The sequence below is a fragment of the Euleptes europaea genome, chromosome 2, assembly GCF_029931775.1.
Source record: "Euleptes europaea isolate rEulEur1 chromosome 2, rEulEur1.hap1, whole genome shotgun sequence".
NCBI lineage: Eukaryota > Metazoa > Chordata > Lepidosauria > Squamata > Sphaerodactylidae > Euleptes > Euleptes europaea.
The window spans coordinates 126177409-126199744 of NC_079313.1; the positions used below are offsets into that span (position 1 = coordinate 126177409).

At 43.5% G+C, this 22336-nt stretch overlaps 1 protein-coding gene across 3 annotated transcripts in view; it reads left to right on the forward strand.

Moving 5' to 3' along the window:
* Window positions 1-22336, forward strand: part of GNAS (GNAS complex locus) — a 268620-nt gene that overhangs the window by 81430 nt on the left and 164854 nt on the right. For 2 of the 3 annotated variants that reach the window (XM_056844517.1, XM_056844519.1), the window contains exons 1-2: window positions 12258-12426; window positions 16732-16804. In XM_056844517.1, coding sequence (XP_056700495.1) covers window positions 12288-12426; window positions 16732-16804 — 212 coding nt within the window. In that variant the 5' untranslated portion in view covers window positions 12258-12287. Of the gene's footprint in view, window positions 1-12257; window positions 12427-16731; window positions 16805-22336 lie in introns of those variants that run through there. The other variant, XM_056844516.1, reaches the window with a different exon arrangement.

Below are 22336 nucleotides of genomic sequence, written 5' to 3' on the forward strand. Positions count from 1 at the left end.
TTAAATGAGAACACAGCCCAGGTCTGCTTTCATATGTCAAGATAAACCATGGTTGTTTAAACAACAGAGTTGGTACAACAAACTCTGATTTCTCTACCGGATATAAGTAAAAAAAAAATCCTGCTCTGTTCATAAACCCCGGTTTGACCACTTCTGGCCTCCTTTCGCACTGGCCTGTGGGAGAACATCTTCCCGATTCTTTTGCCAAGCAGTGATAGAACACATTCCCAGAAAAACACACACGGGATTGCAGCCTCAGGCTGCTATCCTAAGAATAATTTCCTGGGTGTAAGCCCCACTAACTAAAATGGGACCTGCTTCTGATTAGACCTGCTTAGGATTGCTTGCCATGGCAGCTAACAAAAAATAAATAAAAATAAATGAAACCAACAAATCAAAACCAATAAAAGCAAAACCCAATAAAAAGCAGCAAAGCAAGGTGGGGTGTCTTGTGTGATCAGAAGGCTTCGGGCAATGGAGGAATGGTAATGTGCTATCATGGCTCTCCTTTTAGCACTTAAGCATGAGTCAAAGTCTGTAGTCTTCATTGCCACAGCCCTCAAATGTCCACAAAGATACAGTCATGTTATTCAGCTGCCCAAACAGATAGATGTATTTTAAGGCCAAAAATAGCCTCATTACATAAAGATAAAAATAAAATAGTGTTTGAAAGATGGGTACTTAAAAGCAAACATTGTATGAAACCAGAACCACCTTAGGGGAATTTCCCGAATTTCTTTCTTCTTTGCTGCTTATAAATGCAGTGATTTGTAACGGAATCTAAAACGTTGAATGCACAATTGTCCTCTAGATCAAAGAGGAAAATAAAGGCTTAGGGCAGACTGCACTGAACGAGGCCCATGGGAATTAATGGGGGCTAAACAAGAACATTCCGACACTCCCACATCTCAACTGCGCTTCTCCAGAAGAGCTCTGCAGCGGATCTGTGGCAAAAGAGAAAACCAGTCAAGACTTCCTTATCCCCTAATAAGATTTGTTCACGACCATTTCCTGAGCTCGGAAGCCCTGTTCGGTTGTTATGAGCTTGGTGCTCCCACCTCGAGTAACAGGACAGCGAGCTACCTCTCAACAGGTACAGTCACCATTTTGTGCGAATAAGACAACGTGTGTATTTTCCAGCTTTGGTACTTGTGAAACGTATACCCTCAAAAATCTGGGTTTCTAATTGTGCGTACCAAAGTGAGAAAAATGTCTGCATTGCCCTATTCACACAAAACAGTGGCCGTGCATTTTGAGAGGATTATGCTCAGTGTAATCTCCCCTTCTGCACTTTTAGATCACAAAAATCGTAACAACGGAAAAGGGCTTCCATTCTTTAATGGTCCAGTCCTGCACTGAGGGACTTTGAACCACTTTCCACTGACTAGGCCTAAAGCAGGTGTAACATTCTCCATCTTTTAACCCTAGTTCGAGACTGGTTTTGTAGCTTAATATGGGCAAGGGGAATTCTTAACATCAGGCTTTATTCTTCTGTCCTCTTCACCTCCTGTCTTACTTTCCCCACCGTCTTACTTTCTCTTTTTCCACCCAGTTTTTTCCCTTCAGTGTAGAGGAGCCCAGGAACAAACTCTCGAATGGGACAAACCTCTAAAGTTCAACAATGAATATTTTGAATAAGAGTTTATAAATTAGTTAAAAGTTAAAATATTTAGCATGTATTAATATATAGGATTATAGTTAAGCATAGAAAGATAGAACATACACAGTATTATTTTTTATGAATATAAAACTACCTAAAAATATACAGGGAGTGATGTCAAGGTATGCAAAGGTAGATCAGAGTAAATGAATGTACAAAAGCAACAATAATATCTTAGGTTAAAAGTATATGTCGCAGCAAACTCAGGTTATTTACTGTATATTTGATGTTTGTATCTTATTATTCTTCATTTTTCTATTTGTAATGTATTTTTATTCTGTGTTTTTTTTATTTCTGCTCTGTTTCTATTATTAAATAATAATAAAAAGAAGTTAAAAACTACGAAATAACCTACAAAACAGATATGAAAACACAACACATCCCTCTTTGTTAAAATAAAGTAAAAAGGAATCACTAACTAGACCAGAACCAACGAGTTAAAATTAAATCAACAGAGCTTCCGTCTAGACATTAGGAAGAATTTTCTAACAGAGGAGTTCCTCAGTGGAACAGGCTTCCTTGGGAGGTGGTAAGCTCTCCTTCCCTGGAGGTTTTTAAGCAGAGGCTAGATGGCCATCTGTCAGCAATGCTGATTCTATGACCTTAGGCAGATGATGAGAGGGAGGGCAGCTTGGCCATCTTCTGGGCATGGAGTAGGGGCCACTGGAGGTGTGTGGGGGGGGAGGTAGTTGTGAATTTTCTGCATTGTGCATGGGTTTGGAGTAGATGACCCTGGTGGTCCCTTCCAGCTCTATGATTCTATAGCTAGAAGTCAGTTACAAAATCTTCAAGACTTTTAGGCAGTTGTCTGTCTGATGCTTCTTCTAATTGCTGGGGTGGCACAATGACTAGGTGGTGTGATCTGTGACCTTCTTCTGCAATATCTATCAGGCTTTCTAATCCAAAAGTAGAGTCAGCACCCTCTTCATGTGCTGCTTTCTGGACCTTAGAAAGCCTTGAGATGTTCCATTTTATTCCATCCCTGAGGACTGCAGAATCCCCTCAGATGTCCGTTATCTGCAGTGGACTGAAAGACTGACCCCGTATGGCAGTTTGACTTGAGCAGTGTCCCCAGTTTTAAACTTGTGTGGTCTAGCTCCCTTTTTACGATCAATGTACTTGTTTATACTTATGTTTATCTTTAACACATTCAGAAAGAGCCATTATCAGGTGATTTGCAGGAAAGGGAGAGCTCTGGACAAGTAGTTAATCTGGTATTCCCTTTCTGTCCTCTCAGCTATTCAAAGGGCTATACATCTGTTGCAGAGCGTATAGTAGTCCTACGAGCAAGCCATGTCTCTTGTAAAGCTCTTGGCCATGGCGTTGCTTGCTTCCTGAGAAGATGTAGACATGCCTTTAGTGTTCATTTTTTCAACAAATGGTTTTGTTTTTAATAACCATTGGTGTGAAGGTGGCAAGAGACAAATTGCCCTTCTAATGACAAAGACTCTCTTTGTTAACAGCAAATCAAAGGAAAGGGTTGATTTTGTTTTGTTTTTTAATTTCTGCATTTCACAGATTCGATAGGAAAAGATATTGCAACTGTTGTAATTGGACAGGGTGACAGAAAACTATGGATTGTAAGTGTCTTAATATTTGAAGCCAATGCTATGATAATAATGCCAAAGAAGTACAAGCCATTGTTCAAGAAAAAATATCCTTAGGCTTTCTTTGTACCTTGCCCCCTTCCCCCCCAACTGGAATCTTGTGTTGATCCATGCTGCAGACAGTCCCTCATCTCTTCAGGGAACCCATTTCACACAGCCAGAACCACGATGGAAACAGCCCCCAGGCTCTGGTTGATGCCACATGGGCTACCCTAAATGGTGAAACAGCCAACAGACGGCTCCCTGATGACTGTAGCTGGTGTACGGGGACGTACAGGAGATGGTCCCTTGGTTAGTCAACAGGACAAAGATCAGTTTTGAGTTTCTATAGCCCAGGTTCCCAGTGCCATTTCAGTAATCCTAAAATGGAGGAAATATATTTCTCAGATGTAGGTTTGTGTAGGGCCACCCGTGATCCCAGCCAGGCCGGGATACACATCCTTGTTATCTAGTCCCCTTAGCCCCCTATAAACAGAAGCACTGTGTGGGATGGAAGGGAGAGAATCCCTTCTGTATTCCAGGCCACAAAGGATTATTTTGAAGAACCACCCATACCCCAGGGTAGTTTGCTGGATCTGCATATTGAACGACTATTATTATAAACAATTAAATAGATTTGAGTGCTCGGTAACGACACCAGGCACAAATCCCTTTGCTTTTTAAAAGGGAGGTGGCACTTTTCATTTCTTTTGCACTGATAACACTAGTGTGATATACCTAACAATTATATGATTGTAAAAGACGCTGCTTGCTTTATATCTTTATATATCTATCTCCTAATGTATCCAAGAGGAAGAATTTGGAACTCGGAGAGTTTGGTACTCATGACTCAAAAATCATTGCACAAACCACCTACCTTGTAACTGAAATGTGTTACTAGTCATGCTAGGGAGCCTCTCTTGTGTTATTCAAACAAATGGGATTCCGTTGTGCGTGGGAAAATTCGGAACATGGTGACATCCAAGGAGACATTTTCTGTGATGCTGCCATTTTAAAAAGGGCTGGGGAGCACCTTTTAGTTGGAAAAAGATGGGACACAATTTTAAGAAACCATACAGAAAATTAATTTTATCTTTTGTACAATAGTACAAATTCAGAGTTCTGTTTCAGGTCAGGGAGAGTCTAGTCATGAAAAAGAAAGCACCCCCGACCTGAAGCTGCACTGTGTGCTTATTCAACCCCAGGAGACTCAAGCAGAGGATTACGGGAACATTCAGAATTTTTATTCTGCACCTGGGACAGGTGCACACGCTGTCACGAGAATTTCAACACAAAATTAATTCAAAGCTGGCACTTAAGCACTGTGTTCAAATGCCGTCCTGGGCAAAGGTAAGCGCTTTTCAAACAATGGATTAGTTGTCAGTATATATTCTGACATCTGTTTTGCCAAGTTTCCTTTCCTGCAAAACACAGCTTACAAAACCAAGGTCTGTCTACGTAGGGGAAAACAACATTTAAGCTGTACTTGAGGTGAGCTTATACATCATATTACCCCATGGTAAATGTGGCTCACAAAATTACCCTTTTATTTCCCAGCAGCATTTACATTCTTTCAAACAGATGGCAATAGCTAATAGTTCATGAATGATAGCCCAGAATGTACTCAAAATTTCTTTTATACCTTTGAGAAGAAATGAAAACTGAATATGTGTTTTGGAAAGTTAGGGCGCTTTCATACATCCTGAATAATGCGCTTTCAGTCCACTTTCAATGCACTTTGCAGCTGCATTTGACTGTGTGAAAAGGCAAAATCCACTTGCAAAATCGTTAAAGTACATTGAACGTGGATTGAAAGTGCATTATTCAGGATGTGTGAAAGTGCCCTTAGTCTCATTTGGGGATGGGGGTGCCTAACACCATCAATGTATCTAATTCTTACCATGGCCAAATCTTTGAATGCTTAAATCCAGAGACTGGAGCCTTGAACAGACAAGAAAGATCTTTCCACACAACTGAAAAACACCCCAGGTGTTTCGGGAAAATCTGAAATCTTTTTTTTTTAATTGTGAGATTAACCTCCCCTCCCCAAATCATAGAAGTTACACCTGTAGCTTTAAAAAACTAATGCCCTCAGTGGCCATTGCCAGGCAACCAGAACAGCACTGCCAGACTTCAAGCCTTGGTTTCTGTCAATAAAAGGCAGGGCCCTGTCCAGGGTTGTTTGAGTCTTTAGAGGGAAGGCTCATCAGGGCCAGTTGCAGCAACCACCGGGCTACTCGCTACCATGTGACTTGCATGATTTACCCAGGCCCAGCTGCTTGCTACTGTTCAACAGCAGGCACTTCACAAAAGCCACTGTTGTGTACTGGTTAGAGTTTCAGACTGGGCTTTGGGAGACTTTGGTTTGAATCACTACTTAGCTGTGGAAGCTCACTGGGTCACCTTGGGCCAGTCACCCTTTCTCGGCCTAACCACCTCACTGGGTAGTTGCGAGGATAAAAGAGGAGAATGATGTCAGCTGTGTTGGGTCCCCATTATGGAGGAAGATGGAGTACAAAAGAAGTAAATAAATAACAAATATAGCTGAAGATGGAGGGCGGACAAAAGGTAGGTTGGTGGATGGGAATGGTGGATGTTGAGGGTATGGGGTTTGCCAGGAGGAGAGAAAGAGGAAATAATGCGGGGAAGGTGATACAGGGGGAAATGTGGTACCCTTTGCAAGTCCTTACAGGTTCTCTACGATACAACTAGGCCATCGCTTTCCTGGGTACAGGCTGCCATGGGAAGGGAAGGAGGGAAAGTTGAAGACGTGGGCAGATAAAAGTAGGGTGGCTGGCGGGTGGGAAGGAGAGAAGGAAGCAGTGTGAGGGGAGGGTCTATGGGGGCTTTCAGGGAAAGGGAGGAGGAAATAGTGGGAAAGGGGAAAATACAATGCCCCCCACAAGTCCTTGCATGTCCTCCACTTGTATTCACCATTTCCAGCCCAGGCTTCCAGGTACCCTACAAAAATGGCTTATGCCTTTCAAAACACCTAGCCACTGTTTCATTTCTCCTCAGTGGTATCATAGAAAGCCCTCGTTCCCTAGAGTCTCCTGTAGCAGTCAAGGCAAGAAGGGTAGAAAGGGTGACCTGAATAAAACTAGTCATCTTTTTCTCCTGCATAGGTGAAATGATAAATCTGTGAAGTTGCAGATAAAGCAGAACCATCTGTCCCTTGACCCTGTGACCTGAGTATCTGGAATATTCATGAACTTTCTATATGGTTTATATCCAGTTACTAGGAAGGACTTTTTTTTAAAAAGTGAAACTACAGCCCTTGCACATGAGAGCAAAGGAATGTTCAAAGACTAGTCACCTCATTCACTAAGTTATTGTGGTTAGATTTAGTATGGAATGTGGCAAAACCTTTTTTTTTTTTTTGCAATGCTTTGCATTTTAGCTTCATTCTTACCTCTGTGCAAGATGTAGCAAGTACCAGCAGAATATTAAACTAGGATCTGGGAGACCCAGGTTCAAATCTTCACTCTGCCATGGGTGACCCTGGGCCTAACCTACCTCACAGAGTTATTGTAAAATGGAGGGGAGGCAAACAATGTGGTAAGCTGCTTTGGGTCCCTATTGCGCCAAGCATGTCTGGCCAAGTACAACGTTCCTCATCTCCCACACCTGCCGTTTTGTTTACTGGCACACCAACATCTTCACGGGTAGACTTTGCTTTTTGGGGAAGGGTACTTGGGCCAAAAAAGTTGCCTGCTCACATCTAGAAGCATGGGCCTTACACTGCGGCCTACTTGACAACAAAATTAATCCAGTTCAGTTTTTTAAAAAAAAATCCTAAGGCCTAAAGTACCCTGATATGGCTAAAAGTAAGGTGATGTAACAAGCGCCATATCTTTCCTTCTGACCCTGGTTAGTTTAAAAACATTTTAACATTTAATTGCTCTGCTGCTTACAGTAAATGTTTCAAGCAACACGTTGGCTGACACAGGTCAAGATCCCTTGCGTTTATTTATTTTTTTAAGATGAAGTAATATTTTTATCCTGGCTACAGATTTTCATTCCTTAACGCAATTATTTTAACTAATTTTAGCACACTGAGCAAAAAATTAAAAAACAAAACAAAGAATACCAACTCTGGAAAGGTTAAGAAAATTAAAAATAACCCCCAGGTAGGAGGCAAGTTTTTGCTTTCTTCCAAAGCAATGGGAGCTGGTAATTCCCCATCCTCTGCATGTTTGCAAAACTGGATCGCTTGTCACTCAGAATCTCATCAACAAGAAGTACAAGTATTTGGAGACAGACAACGGTGGACAATCTAAAACTAATCTGAATGAAACTAATGTGTCGGCACAAATGTTGATTTTCAGACCTGGCTTGTGATTTCCGACTCATGCAAAAACATTTCACGGGCGTGGTAGAGGAAATATCCAGATTTTTTGGCTAGTAAATGTGCTAGTCATTATGACGTGCACGTGTACAAGTGTGTGCAGATAAAATGTGCGCTCACACATGGTGAACCCTGTGGAGAACGCAACACATAGCCTGTGAGACACAGTTGCAGTGCCCTATAGGACATCTGTCTGCGAGGGCCGTACCACCCAGTGTCAAGGGTGGAAAGGCAGTTTTGCTCTCGTTATAACAGTGCCTCCAACCGCAGCAATTTAACTAGTGTTAGAAAATAATGGGTTCCCTTGGGGATAAAATGCCCCTCGTATAAAAACAACTTTCTATCAGTCGAAAACCAGCACACCAGGGAGAGGGCTAAGCTGAAATTCCCTCTCCAGCCATGTGCTAATTCAGAAGTCCCCACCTTTTTGAGCCTGTGGATGCTTTTAAAATCCTGACATAGCATGGTGGGCCCAGCCACAAAATGGATACCTCGGGAGGTGGAGCCAGCCACAAAATGGCTGCCTCGGGAGGCGGAGCCAGCCACAAAATGGCTGCCGCAGGTTGAGCGGTGGTAACAACTGCTGCCAAAGCAGTGTTTTTAAAAGTTTGCCCAGCCAATCAAATATTCAGCAAATCAATCAGAAGCCTTGCTGGTTGAAAGACTCACCTGGCCTCACCCACTTTGTAAAAAACATTTGTCAGGCACCAGAAAAGGTCTGGGGGAGGACCACAGTGGGGGTCCCTGCGCTGGTCTTTACTTGCAGGGACTTTTCAGGGGCCTACGAGTGGCGTTCACGTGTGCTACACAAATATCATGCAAAAACGTTTACAGCAAACCAGTTGCTCCTTGTGGAGGATTTTCCCCTCTCCTGCCAAAGACCTGTCACATATTATTATTTTTAAAACTTTATATAGTCCACCTTTCTCCTGATACTCAAGGCGGGTGATAGGATAGAAAGCCCTACAACTGCACATTGTGAACAATGCAATAAGACTAGGATTAGAGAATCAAGGAACAACACAAACAACAAAACGATCCAAGACAGGAATCATCTCTTTCTTCTTTCTCCCTCCCTAGAAACTGCCTCTAACAACAGGTCTCTTTCCCCCACCAGTTTCTCCATCCTGGCTCAGCCTACAAGTGGCGTTTCATTTCTCAGCCAGCCTGCCACACGGTCCCCAAGGAGACCCACCGGGGACTTTCTCCCTCCCTTTCCTTTTTTAAAAAATTACTTTGCGTTCATTTGCTTTAATTGCCCCACTGTGGCGTAATGAGTCACAAGGTTGGCTCACCTCCCTTCTCCCCGCACTTTTTATATTTAAAGCCAGCCCTTAAAGTCTTTTTTTTTAAAATGAAGGCAATCTGACATTTGCTTTGCTCTCTCTCTTTAAAAAAAACAAAAAAACAAAACCCATTTTGCACAAGTCGAAATAATGCTCAAGAACGGGACAATTACGTATGGCACTAGATTTTCTTAAGCTTAGGGGATGAAATAGAACCATAAGAGTTGGAAGGGGCCACCAGGGTCATTTAGTCCAACCCCCTGCACAATGCACAATATTTTTCTTCCCCCCCCCAGTGAATCCTAAGCTGTTTTTTTAACTCTTTATTTTTGGTTTAGTTTATGACAGCAACAGCAAAAAAAAAAAAAACAGCAATAGTTAAACATCTCAAGATATGTTTCAACACTTGGTTCCAAAATATGTTCCATTATTAGACTTTGTTCCAACATTATACATCAGTGCTTTTAACAGAAAAAATACCACTTAGCAGAACTTAATGAATCCAACTCGTATGATAGTTTAATCCTAAACTGTTTTAATGTTCAGGACGAATGATAGAAATTATGGCAACATATTCTTTTTAAGTTGTGTAATGCCCAGATATAACGGCTGGTTTAGAACACTATATATTCTTACGCACACACATGGAAGCTTTGGGAAGTTGGCATCCAGGAGCCATGAACCAACAAATCATGCTCTCTGTGCTTGGTACGGCCTTTCACCAGTAGAGAGCTCTGAATTACCTTCATCTTTAGGTATGTGGTTTCTAGTTACTAAGATCACAAGACCTAGAGCTTGCTTAGAGACGGCCTTCGGCCAAGATCTATAGGTTATGCTAATTAGAGTGAAGCAGACACCTAATGTGCATTGGTGCTTTCGTGTATCAATCTGCTTGTCAGCAGCCATGGGCCTGCCCCATGCGAATGCATAAATGATACTGACTTTCCTTTTGTTTCTCTGGTGAGTAACTCTGCGTCTTATTTGTGGGTTATTTCACCCCCAGGTCTGTGCTTAGCTAAATAAAGAACTGTTGCTCTTTTTAACCTCCTCCTAGTTGTCTTCATTGGACTCTGTGGCCATTTATTCATGGAAGGTTTTGCATTGGATTTGCCACTCTTTAGATCAGTGGTTCCCAACCTTTTTTTGACCAGGGACCACTAGGACTTTTTTGTTCGGTGCAGGGACCCCAAGGTTCAAAATAAAAATTCCGAGAATTTGAAAATAAACTTTAATCATAACTGTTAGTTAAACATTAAACTTAGAATAATATTTGAATATATTTTTATAATAGTGAACTTTTAATTGAAAATATTAATTTATTATGGGTTTATAACTTTGTTTTGCGGACCTTAATTTAGTTCTTGCGGACCCCCGGTTGGGAACCAGTGCTTTAGATGCACTTTTCCCCCATCCATATTCTCAAAACTCAACAATAAGCCACCCTGCAGAGTTTTGAGAATTCAGATGGGGCAAATGTGCATCTATAGAGTGGCAAATCCAATGCAAAACCTTCCATGAATAAATGGCCTATAAGACAACCGGGGCAGTTCAGTTGAGACTATGCCGAGGCTCGGAGGACGAAATACGTTTTGCCTTTACCCCCCCCTTCCCTTCTTTTTTTTCTTCCTTTCTGTATCCCCCTTTATATAAAATAAAAAATGGGACCATTACGCACACCCAAGTTTCCCTTGCAAAAAAACACACACACCATGCGCGCGAGGTCTGTGTGCAGAAAGGAACACGCAAATTCAACCGACGGGTGTGTGTGTGTGAAATACTGTTCCCAGCTCGGGCCAATTAAGAAAAAAAACAAAACAAAAACCCCCCCCCCCAACGCACCCCAGTCCTGGGCGTGGCGGGGAGGCAGGAGCGGGGAATCAAACGTGTTGAGCCGCCGCCTCGCGCCCGCTCGGGGCTTCCTCTCCCTGCGGGTGTTTGAAGAGGGCGCCTCTCGTCGCTTCGACTCCTGACGTTTGGGTATCATGTGAACGGTTCCGCTCCCATGGTTCAGTGTGAGCGGCTCGCCCCACCCCATCTCTCCAGATCTCAATATTGCAAAAAAAATAAAAATAATAAAAATTATTATTAATAATAATTATTGCAATGCGAGAGAGAGAAGGAGCCCCCTAAACAAGGGAGGGGAAGGGGGAAAGCAAGAAAGGCGCTTGCAAGGAGAGGGCTTGGGTTGATTCATTTTTGGAAGGGGGTGTTTTATTTTCTGTTTTGGGAGGGAGGCGAGCCGATCTGCCCTCCTTCCTCTCCCCCCCCCCCAGTTCCGTCTCTTCCCTCCTCCCTTTTACCTTCCCATCCTCCCCCCCCCCCGCATTTTGCTCCCCGTGTTTGCCGGAGAAGATTTGCAAGCCCGCCCTGGGAAACCGAACGCGGAAAAGCCGAAGCGGCACCAGCGGAGGAGGAGGAGGAAGCGAGGGGGGGGGGAGGCGAAAAATAATAATAATAAATAAGGGGGCCTCGGATCCGAACAGCCACCATTAGGGGAGGAAGGAGCCGGATCGCGGGAGCAGGAGGAAAACCCACCCGAGCCCGGGAAGGGAAGAGGGGGACTCGTTTTCCCGGCCGCGGTCGGCTTTGCTTGGACCCTTTTGGGCACTTCACCCTTTTTTGGAGAGGCGGTGCGCGCGTCGCAAGGGGTGGGGGGCGAGAAGCAAGGAAGAGACGTTTCGGGAGCCTCCGTGCCCGGGATTTGGGGAGGTTTCTCTGCTTTTGGGTCGGAAAAGAGGAATACTTTTTTTTATTTTTTTAATATTGGGGGAGGAAAAATAATAATAAGGGAGAGCCGTCTCTTTATTTCCCCCCCCCCTCCCGCCGTTGGAAGGTGGCGTGGATATAAAAATACACACATTTTTTTTTTTGCAGGGTTTTTTTGTGGCGCTGCCGGGGGGGGGGGAGAGAGAGAGAGGAAGAGGGCGACTTTTTTTTTTTTAAAGAAAACGTGATCCTGCGGAGATTTTTGTTTCCCCCCCCCTTTTCTTTCTGTTTTCTTTTTTTTATATATATATAAAAAAGAGAGAGGATCTGCATTGTGAGAAGGGAGATCTGGTGGAGAGAGGAGGAGGAGGTGGAGGCCCGGGGTTGAGCAGGAGCGAAGTCATCGCTCTTCTCCCCCCCCCTTCCCCACCCCCACCCGTAGTAGGCTCCGGGCTCAGCTCTCTCCATGTCTTTAGGAAGCGGCAGCTGGGAGTAAAAATATATTAAAAAAAAACAAGGGAAGGAAGGAGAGAGCAAAGAAGAGACACCCCAGAGAGAGGGGGGCACCCCCCGTTTTTGTTTTTTTGGGGGGGTGTTTTTTATTTTTTAATTTTTTTGCAACAAGCCCCGATTGCTTCCGCCTTTCCCCCCCCCTCCTCCTCCAACTCCTTTCCCCCCTGCCCCCCCACCCGCCCCCCAAGATGGGCTGCTTGGGGAACAGCAAGACTGAGGATCAGCGCAACGAGGAGAAGGCGCAGCGGGAGGCCAACAAGAAAATCGAGAAGCAGCTGCAGAAGGACAAGCAGGTCTATAGGGCCACGCACCGGCTCCTCTTGCTGGGTAAGGGGCGGCGGGGTTGGGGGGGGAGGAGGAGGAAGGGACGGTTGTTGACCGTTAATAGCAAAAACGGACGGTTGGTGCGCGTCTCTCCCCCCCCCCCGTTGCCTCGACCCTTCCCCTCCCCCCAGGCCCGAGTAACGGCTGACAGACAGACAGGGTGGGGTAGGTGGCGGTCATCACGGGGCCTGGGCCCGACGAGAGGTGGGGCCCTGTCTTCCGTCTCTCCCTCGAAAATGGGGGCAGGCGTCGGGGGTGGGATGGGAAAGCTGGGGGGGGGATTGGGAAGAAGGTCTTTGGGGGTTGGGGGCGTCGGGGGTGGGGGGAGGAAGCGGGTCTCCTGAGGGTTTGTGGTGGGGACCGGGGGGAAAAAAGGCCCTGGGGGTGGGTGGGGGAAGGTAGGCCTCGGGCCCTCTTTCCTCGCTGCAACTGTGTGTATATTTGTGGGGCGGCTTGTAGGGGCCGAGTTGCACAGGGAGGGGAGGGGGGTGAAGCCTAGGGCCGTTAGTATAGGGCTGTTCCCTTTCTGTATCAAAAGTCTGCCCCCTCCCCGAGTGTTTTTTGACAACCCCTTTGCATGTAAAAGAAAAAGATGGCTTGGTGCAAAAAAACAAAACAAAAACCCTCTCTGTGGGTATTAAAATTACTGTCACCTCCTCTCCCCCACCCCAATATAGTGGGGTTGTTTGCATGGGGAAAAAAAAGATGGCTTGGTAAAAAAAACACACACAACCCCTCTCTGTGGGTATTAAAATTACTGTCACCTTCTCTCCCCCCCCCCAATATAGTGGGGTGGTTTGCATGTAAAAAAAAAGATGGCTTGGTGCAAACCCTTCCCCCTCTCTGTGGGTATTAAAATTACTGTCACCTTCTCCCCCCCCCAATATAGTGGGGTTGTTTGCATGTAAAAAAAAGATGGCTTGGTGCAAAAAAAACCCCTCTCTGTGGGTATTAAAATTACTGTCACCTTCTCTCCCCCCCCCCAATATAGTGGGGTGGTTTGTCAGGGATTTTTTTTTTACAGGTTGCACATAATCTCTAACTGCTTGGCCGCTTCATTTTAGCGCACCCCCCCCCTAAAAAAAGCACCCTGGTTCACATATAAAATGTTGCCTTCTTTCTCGCCCTATTAATCCACTAGTAAAAGGAGTTTGTAGAAGCTACCCCTCTTGGTAGGTTATTCTGACACTGCTATGGGGTGAGGGGGGCTGTCAGTCGTATCAGAAGGGAGGGAATGAATTGAAGGGAAAGTCGCTGTCGTTTAAGGAATATTATCTGCAGGGCCTGTATTAGTTAGGAATGGGGGAGGGGGGCAGGCAGTGAGGTGTTCGGCAAAGGTGTTTGCTGCCTGCAGGTGTTTGGTAGAGGCTGAAATGGGTATGATTGACGGGTGGGAGATGCGGAAGAGCCTCCTTTTTTTGCTCCCCTTTGGCAAAGGAATACCAAACACGTCAGTCATTGCAGAAAGTGTGTGTGGGGTGGGGGGGTTGTGGTGCACTGCTATGTTTGGGGGGATAATGGAGCATATTCTTGATATATTGAGGAGAGGGCACTTCTGGGGGGGGGGCTTAGAGGGAAAGGGGGTTGAAACGGGAAGAAAGAAAAGGAGGCTTCTGAAGGAAGTGGAAAGAAAGGCTTGTTTTTAATTCTGTGATAGATTTTTGCATTCTTATGGCATTTTTACATTCTTATGGCATTTTTATGGTCATTACTGTTGGCAAAATAGGGCTTGGGGGAAACGAGCGTTTCCAGGCACTGCCCTGCATTTAGCCCCATATAGATTTTAATATCAAATGATGGCCTGGTTTGGTGTATTTTCAGCAGATGTAGTCAGTGCCTTTTAAAAGTGTACCTGAAGATGCCAGGCTAGCCAAATAAATAATAACAAAAACTTGTTTTTTTATTTTCTGAAATTAAATGTGAGAAGCGTCTAATGGTGCTAGAATATTGGTTATGAGTTCACTAAGAACCTTGGAGAAAAAGGAGAGGCTAGGCTTTCCCTGACATAATATTTTTGGTACTGGTTGGAATGGTGAAAATGAGCTCTCAAAGCCTTTAGGATGAGCTATGGGAATACTGGGGCAAGAGTGTTTAAATTAATTGGGAGAAGGGTATAGGCCTTGCATTAACACCAGTATATAGTAACGTTTCCTGCATTAAAGGGTTGTAAAGGACTAAGTAGAAAATCCTTTTAAGCCTGTTTTGGGGGACATCATCTGACTTTAAATGACTTGCCCAGTGAAGCACTGTGAAAGTATCACAAAGGCTGCAATTTTAAGTATGCATACTTGGAAACGTTCCATTTAAATTAGCTTGGAATTACTTCCATGCAACTGTGTTTAAGACTGAGATGTAAATTAGTACAGCAACTTAAATATGTGGAGCAGAAGCTTACAGTCATATATATGTATTTTTAAAATATTTGTTATTAGAAAAACTTTCAGAGAATATGCTGGCCCTTCATAATTAAAATATGGCTTCCTTTTTGTTTCTGTAAATACTACTGGTCCAGATGTGGTTGTTTAAAACTATAGTTATATGCAGTCCCTAAGACACACAGTTTAATGGCAAGAAATATGAATTCTCTTTGAATTTTATGGTGCTTTACAGTAATAAAAGGCACAAGTGCATAGAATTAATAATACTGCAGAGTGTTGTGAACACATTAGGAATAATGGAATAGAAGGAATACCTTTTATCTAATATGCTTGTTCACAAGACTATACACAGTTGGTTTAAAGAATCATTGATATACCAGTGACAAATACTTTGTGCCTTGGACTTATATGACGGAATGGAAATACAAGAGAAGAAAACATTAGGAATTTCAGAGTTGGGTTTGAAATTAGTCTTTGCCTACTGTTTTTCTGTAGATTGTTGAGGCTTCCTCTGTCCTGAGATAGGATATCATACTACATTTTCTGAGGGGAATACCGTTGCTTTTGATCAGCTTTCTTATTGCTCAGTGGGATGGATTTTTAAAATTGTTATTTACATATTACTGCCCTATGACTGGCAAATACTTTATGCAATTGCTTGTCTGCACTGGAAAAATTCTGCTGAACCTGTTTTTCACCAGTACTGGTGGGGGATGTTAGGGGGTGAGGATTTTACATTTCGGTAGTGTCGAAACGTTGACTTCCAGAAGTGGTTGATGGTGCTAGTGCTTTGAGTGAACAGATATTGGATAACTGTCCAAATGAAGGGGACTAAAAGAGAGACATCCATCGCGAAAACGTATTTTGACATATAGCTGCTAATATTTAGTTTTGTATGTGAGGCTCAAAATGGAGGCTTGTGCCGTTAGGGAGTGTTGGGGAAAGCCTGGCCCCCTTTTTTCTGCGTTATTTAGGAAGACAGGCCGTCGGAAGATGCTAGGGCAATATCTATCACCAAGGCAGGGGTTTGCATTCCTGCAAAAGAAGAAAAGTCAGCTTCTTGTATAGAAATAGAGGAAATCATTGACTGTCGGAGTGCTTGAATGTCTCAGTCGGATTTTGTGGCTCGAGCCCTACGCTATGCAGACTGAGTGGGTGCGACGTGCCGCCTGGACGGGGAGAAAAGGGACTTTCTTGTAGTGTTGAGTGGGAGAATGGGAAAGAGGGTGGCTTGTAGGAGGGAGAATGAAAGACTTTTTTTTCCTCTCATGGGGTAAGCAAGAGGTTGTTTTCAAAATGCAGGCTTGCGATGCTGTGGAGAAGGGTATGCGTGTGGGGGTTGTAGAGCATGTGGAGGTGATGGGGAGGTGCTGCTTCCAGGGCCCACGGAGGTAGAGAGCAGAAGGAGGCTTCTATGGTGGGAAGGGGCTTTCTGTTTTCAAATGGCAGTGACACTGCATGCCCTCTGCTTTGATGTGTGTAATGGGGCTGTGGTGCGATTAAAGGTGTGCAGGTTTTACAGACACGACTGGCAAGTGCTTCTGCTGAATATGAGCTGCAGTGACTCTTTAATTTGCCTCTCTCCTTTGAAACACTGATCATTTGGGTCAGTTGAGACCTTCCTTTCTCCTCCCCTTGCCCCTGCCTCAGTATCCCATTCTGCTTGTTTTGATATAGATACTGGGGGGTGGGGGGATGGATAGTTAAATATTCCTGGCTTTGCCTCTGACACATGACTTCAGCTGGACATTTATTTTTAGCTATGGCTGCAGTTTCCAGTGGCAATTACTACTTTTTTCCCCCCTTTCAGTTTTCAATCTTGCGGTGAATAACTCAGGTTCCTGGTTTCTGCCTCTTGAATAGAAGCAGCTCACGTGCCCCTAGGATCTCCCCTACTTCCTTCTGAAACTGATTTATTTTCGTTTTCTAGGTGCTGGGGAATCTGGTAAAAGCACAATTGTCAAGCAGATGCGGATCTTGCATGTGAACGGATTTAATGCAGAGTAAGTGCATTTATATTCTTATATTGCACTATTTGAAGCTTTTGTTTCTATTGATTTTATTTCTCAATGTATTGTGTTAATCGTATGAATTGTAGAGAAATTGGCTATGCCCACTTGAGTAGGATTTATTGACTTTTTGGGGTGGGGTGGGGTTTTGTTTTTTACCTGGCTTATAGGAGTTAGACTTCACCGGTACATGAGGGAGACTGTTATTAGTTGATTGTCTCAAAGCGTCACATGTCATGCTAGATGAAGATGGACGTTCTTACTGCAGTTCCTCCTACAATATGGCTGACAATTAACTTCTGCTGTAGCACCGTTTGATTCGTGCTGCTCTCAGCGTTTTGTCATGTGAAAGGGTAAAATGCAAACAGCATGCGCTTTATTGAGAGTATGGTGTTTTGCACCACTGAGGGGCGTTTAATGCCTATTTGATTTCTGCAGTATGGATGAAAATTACTTTAACAGGGTTTTCGTTCCATTCTGTTCTACTCTTCGACACTTTTGATAGGCCTTCAACGTACTTTTGCCCATCTTGTTAGTTCGGTTTATGAGGTTACATGAATACAATTTGTGACAACTTGGCTACATCTTTAAATAACTGGAAGTTCCTGTTTTGGTTCTTTGGACAAAAATGTGATTAGAGTCAGACTACAAATGAGATCTCTCCCCCCCATCAATTTTTAAGCCATGCTTACTGGATACTGTCACTCCACTCAACTAAGAGCATCATGTTCTGTCAGCACAAGATGTGTTCTGCTAGTGGAGAAGCCTCTTGCATTGGCGAGATGTAATTTCTGCCAGTGGAATGCACCTCCCTTGGCTGAGCTGTGGTAGGATACTGTCAAATGTAAGATAATAACAATTTGTTAAAATTAGCATTATAGTTGACATTTCTTAGCTTAGAGAGGCACAATGTGCATTCTAATCTTCAGTAACGTCTTTAATGTTTGGGATTTCGAGGCAAAATACTTCCCCTCCCCCAAAAGGCAACTTCCTTATTTAATTTCCATAATTGCACCCCAAATCATTTTTTTTGTAGCACATAAAAAATCTGCTGAGCTTGTTCTGTGCATTCAAGAGGGCTTTGCCTTGGGTTTCTTGAAGAGAAACTGCTACATAGCAAAAGACTTCTGAAAGTGCAGGGAATTGCAAAAGCAGTTTGTGATGGGGCCAGATAGGGGACAGGGCATCATGTACATTAACAAGTGTTTAAAAAACAAAACACTGGGTGAGCATCAGCTCTTGGGTGCTTAAGTGACACTTCTGGGTCAGTCTGGCTCCCTCCCCCTCCCACACCTAAATAAATCACATCATGGCTAAGAAGTTACCTCTTTTGTGTCCCAGTGCATATAACACTGGGAAGCAAGCTGCAAGATGGTAGTAGCCTCAGCGTAACTTATAACACGTCCTATTTGGTGATGAAGAAGAAGAGTTGGTTTTTATAAGCTGACTTTCTCCACCACTTAAGAAATAATCAAACCACCTTCCCTTCCCCACAACAGACACCCTGTGAGGTAGGTGAGGCTGAGAGCTCTAAAGAGCTGTGACTAGCCCAAGGTCACCCAGCTGGCTTCATGTGTAGAGGTGGGGAAACCAACCCTGTTCTCCAGATCAGAATCCACTACTCTTGACCACTACACCACACTGGCTGATGTTGTCAGATGCACTGAAGGATTGTCTTAGTACATCTTTATCCAGCCTGGCCTCTTAGGAATGCAGAATGGTATATGTGGTTCTCCTTTTCCTATTCCAGCGTGGTGTAGTGGTTTGGAGCGGTGGACTCTAATCCGGAAAACCGAGTTTGATTTCCCACTCCTCCACATGAGCGGCGGATGCTAATCTGATGATCCAGGTTGGTTTCCCCACTCCTACACATGAAGCCAGCATGGAGTGGCCTTGGGCTAGTCACACTCTCTCAGCCCCACCTGCCTCACAGGGTGTCTGTTGTGGGGAGGGGAAGGGAAGGTGATTGTAAGCCGGTTTGATTCTCCCTTAAGTGGTAGAGAAAGTTGGCCTATAAAAACCAACTCTTCTCCATTTTATACTTGCACAAACCTCATTAGGTAGGCTGACACAAAAGATGTATTACTGGCTTAAGACAACTCATGACCAGTTGACAATTTGAACCCATGTTGTCCCAGGCGTAGAAGTTTGCTGGGTGACCTTGGGCCTGTCATAAACACTAGCCCTGGCCTGCCTCGCAGGGTTGTTGTTGTGAGAGAACGGAGGAGGGGAGAACGATGTTGTAAGCTGCTTTAAATCCCAGCTGGGAAAGAAAAGCAGGATACAAATAAATTTATGTGAATGCGTCATATTGCTCCTGTTTTAGAAGAAAAATGTACTGTGTACCCATAGATGAGAAGGACCACTTCAGATCCATACAATTTGAAGCTTTTTCTTTTGTTTTTCGCAGAATTATTGTTTCCTTAAAGAATTTGTTCTATTCGTTGCCTTTTATCTGAAATGAGTTTTGAGTAATACAGGAGTTCACCTTTGGAAGCAATCACTCTTGAGATTTCAGCGAAGGTGACTTTAAGCCCTAGCACACCCATTGGGTTGGATGTATACATTCTGTTCTGTCAGAGCCTGCACACCTGGTGTGTTCTCCCAGTGTGGGATGCTTTGGTGTCAGTGGAAGAGCCTCTTGTATCAGCGGGGTGGAATGTATAGAGCACAACCCATTGTTCTCACTCAAAATGTGTTTTGTCCCGCTGTAATGAGATTTAGCCCTTCTGGAATTTAAGTTCCTGATTATACTAACAAACTGTGAAGAATTGGATTTTCCAACTAATTAGCAGGTTTAATAGTTAACACTGAAGTAAACTTGGTTAAAAGGTGCCAATTGCAACACTCTTTAGAGTCACACTTTTAAAATCTCACTAGATCAGGGGTGTCAAACTCATCCGGCCCTCCTAACAAATATGACATAAATGTCACTTCGCAGGGACATGCGTATAATAAAATTTAATGCCAGGTACCATAGATACAAACTTTATAGAAGACACAGGCAAAGCCAGTTGATGATATTATTTTTTACTTAAAATAGAAACATGCTTAAAACCATAATACTCCTACAGTATTTTATTTAACAGTGTTTGATAATTGACACCTTGAGCCTGGGGGGAGGTGGTTACCTTGGCTGGCGAGCCCACAGCAGATTCGCCAACCCAGATCGGGACTGGGAGGGGAGGTGGCTGGCTCGCGGGCTGGATAAGAGCTCTCAGAGGCCTTACATTTGACACCCCTGCCCTAGATTCTTTTTTTAAAGCTTCTTTAGGAGAAAATGTAAAGAAGAAAAAATACCTGTGAAAAAATTAAATGTTCTATTTTTAGTGGCAGATCTTTATGAAAGAGCCGTGCATTCCCCCCCCCCCCCAGTAGAAATACAACTGGCATATCATAGTAGCTAAGGTTGTGAGCAGTCAGCCAGGAAGTCCCCAACTCCCATCCTTCTTTGGCCATCTGTCTGCAATATGGGTATAATATTATATCACTGTTCTGTATATGTGCAGGGCTCTAGAAACATACAGTACCAAATATAAAACATGCTATTACTCACATCGTCCACACACTAGCATTTAGTTGCGTGTGCTTAAGACCCATATAAAAAGGTGTATGATGAATTTGAGGACTTTAGTTCTGGAATACTGTGTGTACACTGTTTACTGTTTCATGAGTCAAAGAGTACTCGGTCAGATACAAATAAGGATGAACATCCAGCTACCCTTATATCCAGGTCAGAAAGTCGGAGGGAATCCAATAGATGATTGTAAGTTGAAATGGCAACCACTATATGATAAATATTCATGTGTTCCAAGTGCTTCTGCTTTTCTGCGGGTATAGAGGTAGAATATTAAATTAGTATTTAAACATCTGAAGTTTATAGCTCTAGTTTATTGATATTAAAAAAGGGTATGTATTTATAGTAAAGTAATAGCTATCACTTGACTATCAATTACTAATCAAGTGCTCCCAATTTTTCAATATGTAATTCAGAAGAACTATAAATTAACAATTAGTATTAGAATGCAGAATTAGTATTAGAACCCAATAGGGTGAGATCAGAGTTGGTGATGTATGTATTATTACATTGAAGCTTGGACACAGATATATTTTTCTTTTTTTTCCATTTGATTTTCCTTCTATTTTTCCTCCCTGCTTTCTTTTTCTGAACCCCAATGTATAAAAAATAAAATTATATTTAAAAAAAAGAAAGTGGTAAGGGTGTTGCCCAGAAGGGCCAGTTGGAGTCAGTACTCAAATTTTGTTCTGCTAGTATGGACTAACACAGCTGCCCACCTGAAAGTGAATGTGTTGGTTGACTTGTTAAATGGTAAATCTGCTGAGGTGGAACTGGGTTGTCCTTTTAACTGTTCCTGATTCTTTGTAGGTGCTAGGAACATGGTCGTCAGTATGGTGCTATGTGAGGGGCGTATAAATGGCAAGTACCCCTGAGAAATGCAGGGCTTGTGTCTGTTCTGGGACATACATCTTGTAGGATCAGTGTGGAGCTCTGTCACAGGAGTTGGGAGGAAGGTTTGTGCTCCTCTTAATAGTGTATCCCCAAGAGGAGTTTTACTTTTTCTCATGGGAATAAATAGTAACCATGTATGGGCAAAAATAATGTGCGTACCCACGGATACTGTTGTAGTGGGAACTAAGCTTGCTCCGAGGTTGTTAATGACTCAAAAGATCCCAGTTGATGAGAATCAATCCTGCCCCCCAGCTGAATGGCTTTTTCTTCTTGGTCCATCCTTGTCAATTAATGAAGCTAGACTGTGGCAAAAGTTGAAAAACTTGGGAAACAGGCTATTATAGGGCTTGACCCATGGTGGTTACCATGGTGCCTAGAAAAATCATCATGACATCTTGTACTTCACTGACTTTTGGGAATCCTTAGTGAGAGTACAAAGCTTATTTATCATTTCACATATGAATATGTTTTGTTGTGTGATATGAAAATGCACGTATATGTAGTTCTCATTATTGCTTGCTTGAAAGCAGGCAGTAGTTGTGGCCAGAATTGCCTTTTTCCAGTTTTGACTGGTTAGTCAGCTGTGGCCTTTTCCTAGGCGGAAAAGATCTGGCCACTGTGGTTTATGCCCTGGTTACATCTAGATTAGATTACTGCAATGCACTCTACATGGGGCTGCCCTTGAAAATTGTTCAGAAACTTAAGTTGGTGTAGAATGCAGCAGCCAGGATGTTGACTGGAGTGGGTTGTAAGGACCATATCACTCCAGTCTTGGCCCATCTGCACTGGCTCCCAGGCTGTTTCCAAGGACAGTTCAAGGTGCTGGTGTTGATCTTTAAATTCTATATGGCTTGGGGCTAGAATACCGGAAGGAGCACCCAAAAGGTAAAGGTACAAGCACCGGGTCATTACTCACCCATGGGGTGATGTCACATCACGACGTAAAATGAGTACCCAGCTTGCTGGTGATAAAGTGTAGATGACTTGGGAAGGCAATGGCAAACCACCCCGTAAACATAGTATGCCTAGTACACGTTGTCATGAAGGACCGCCTG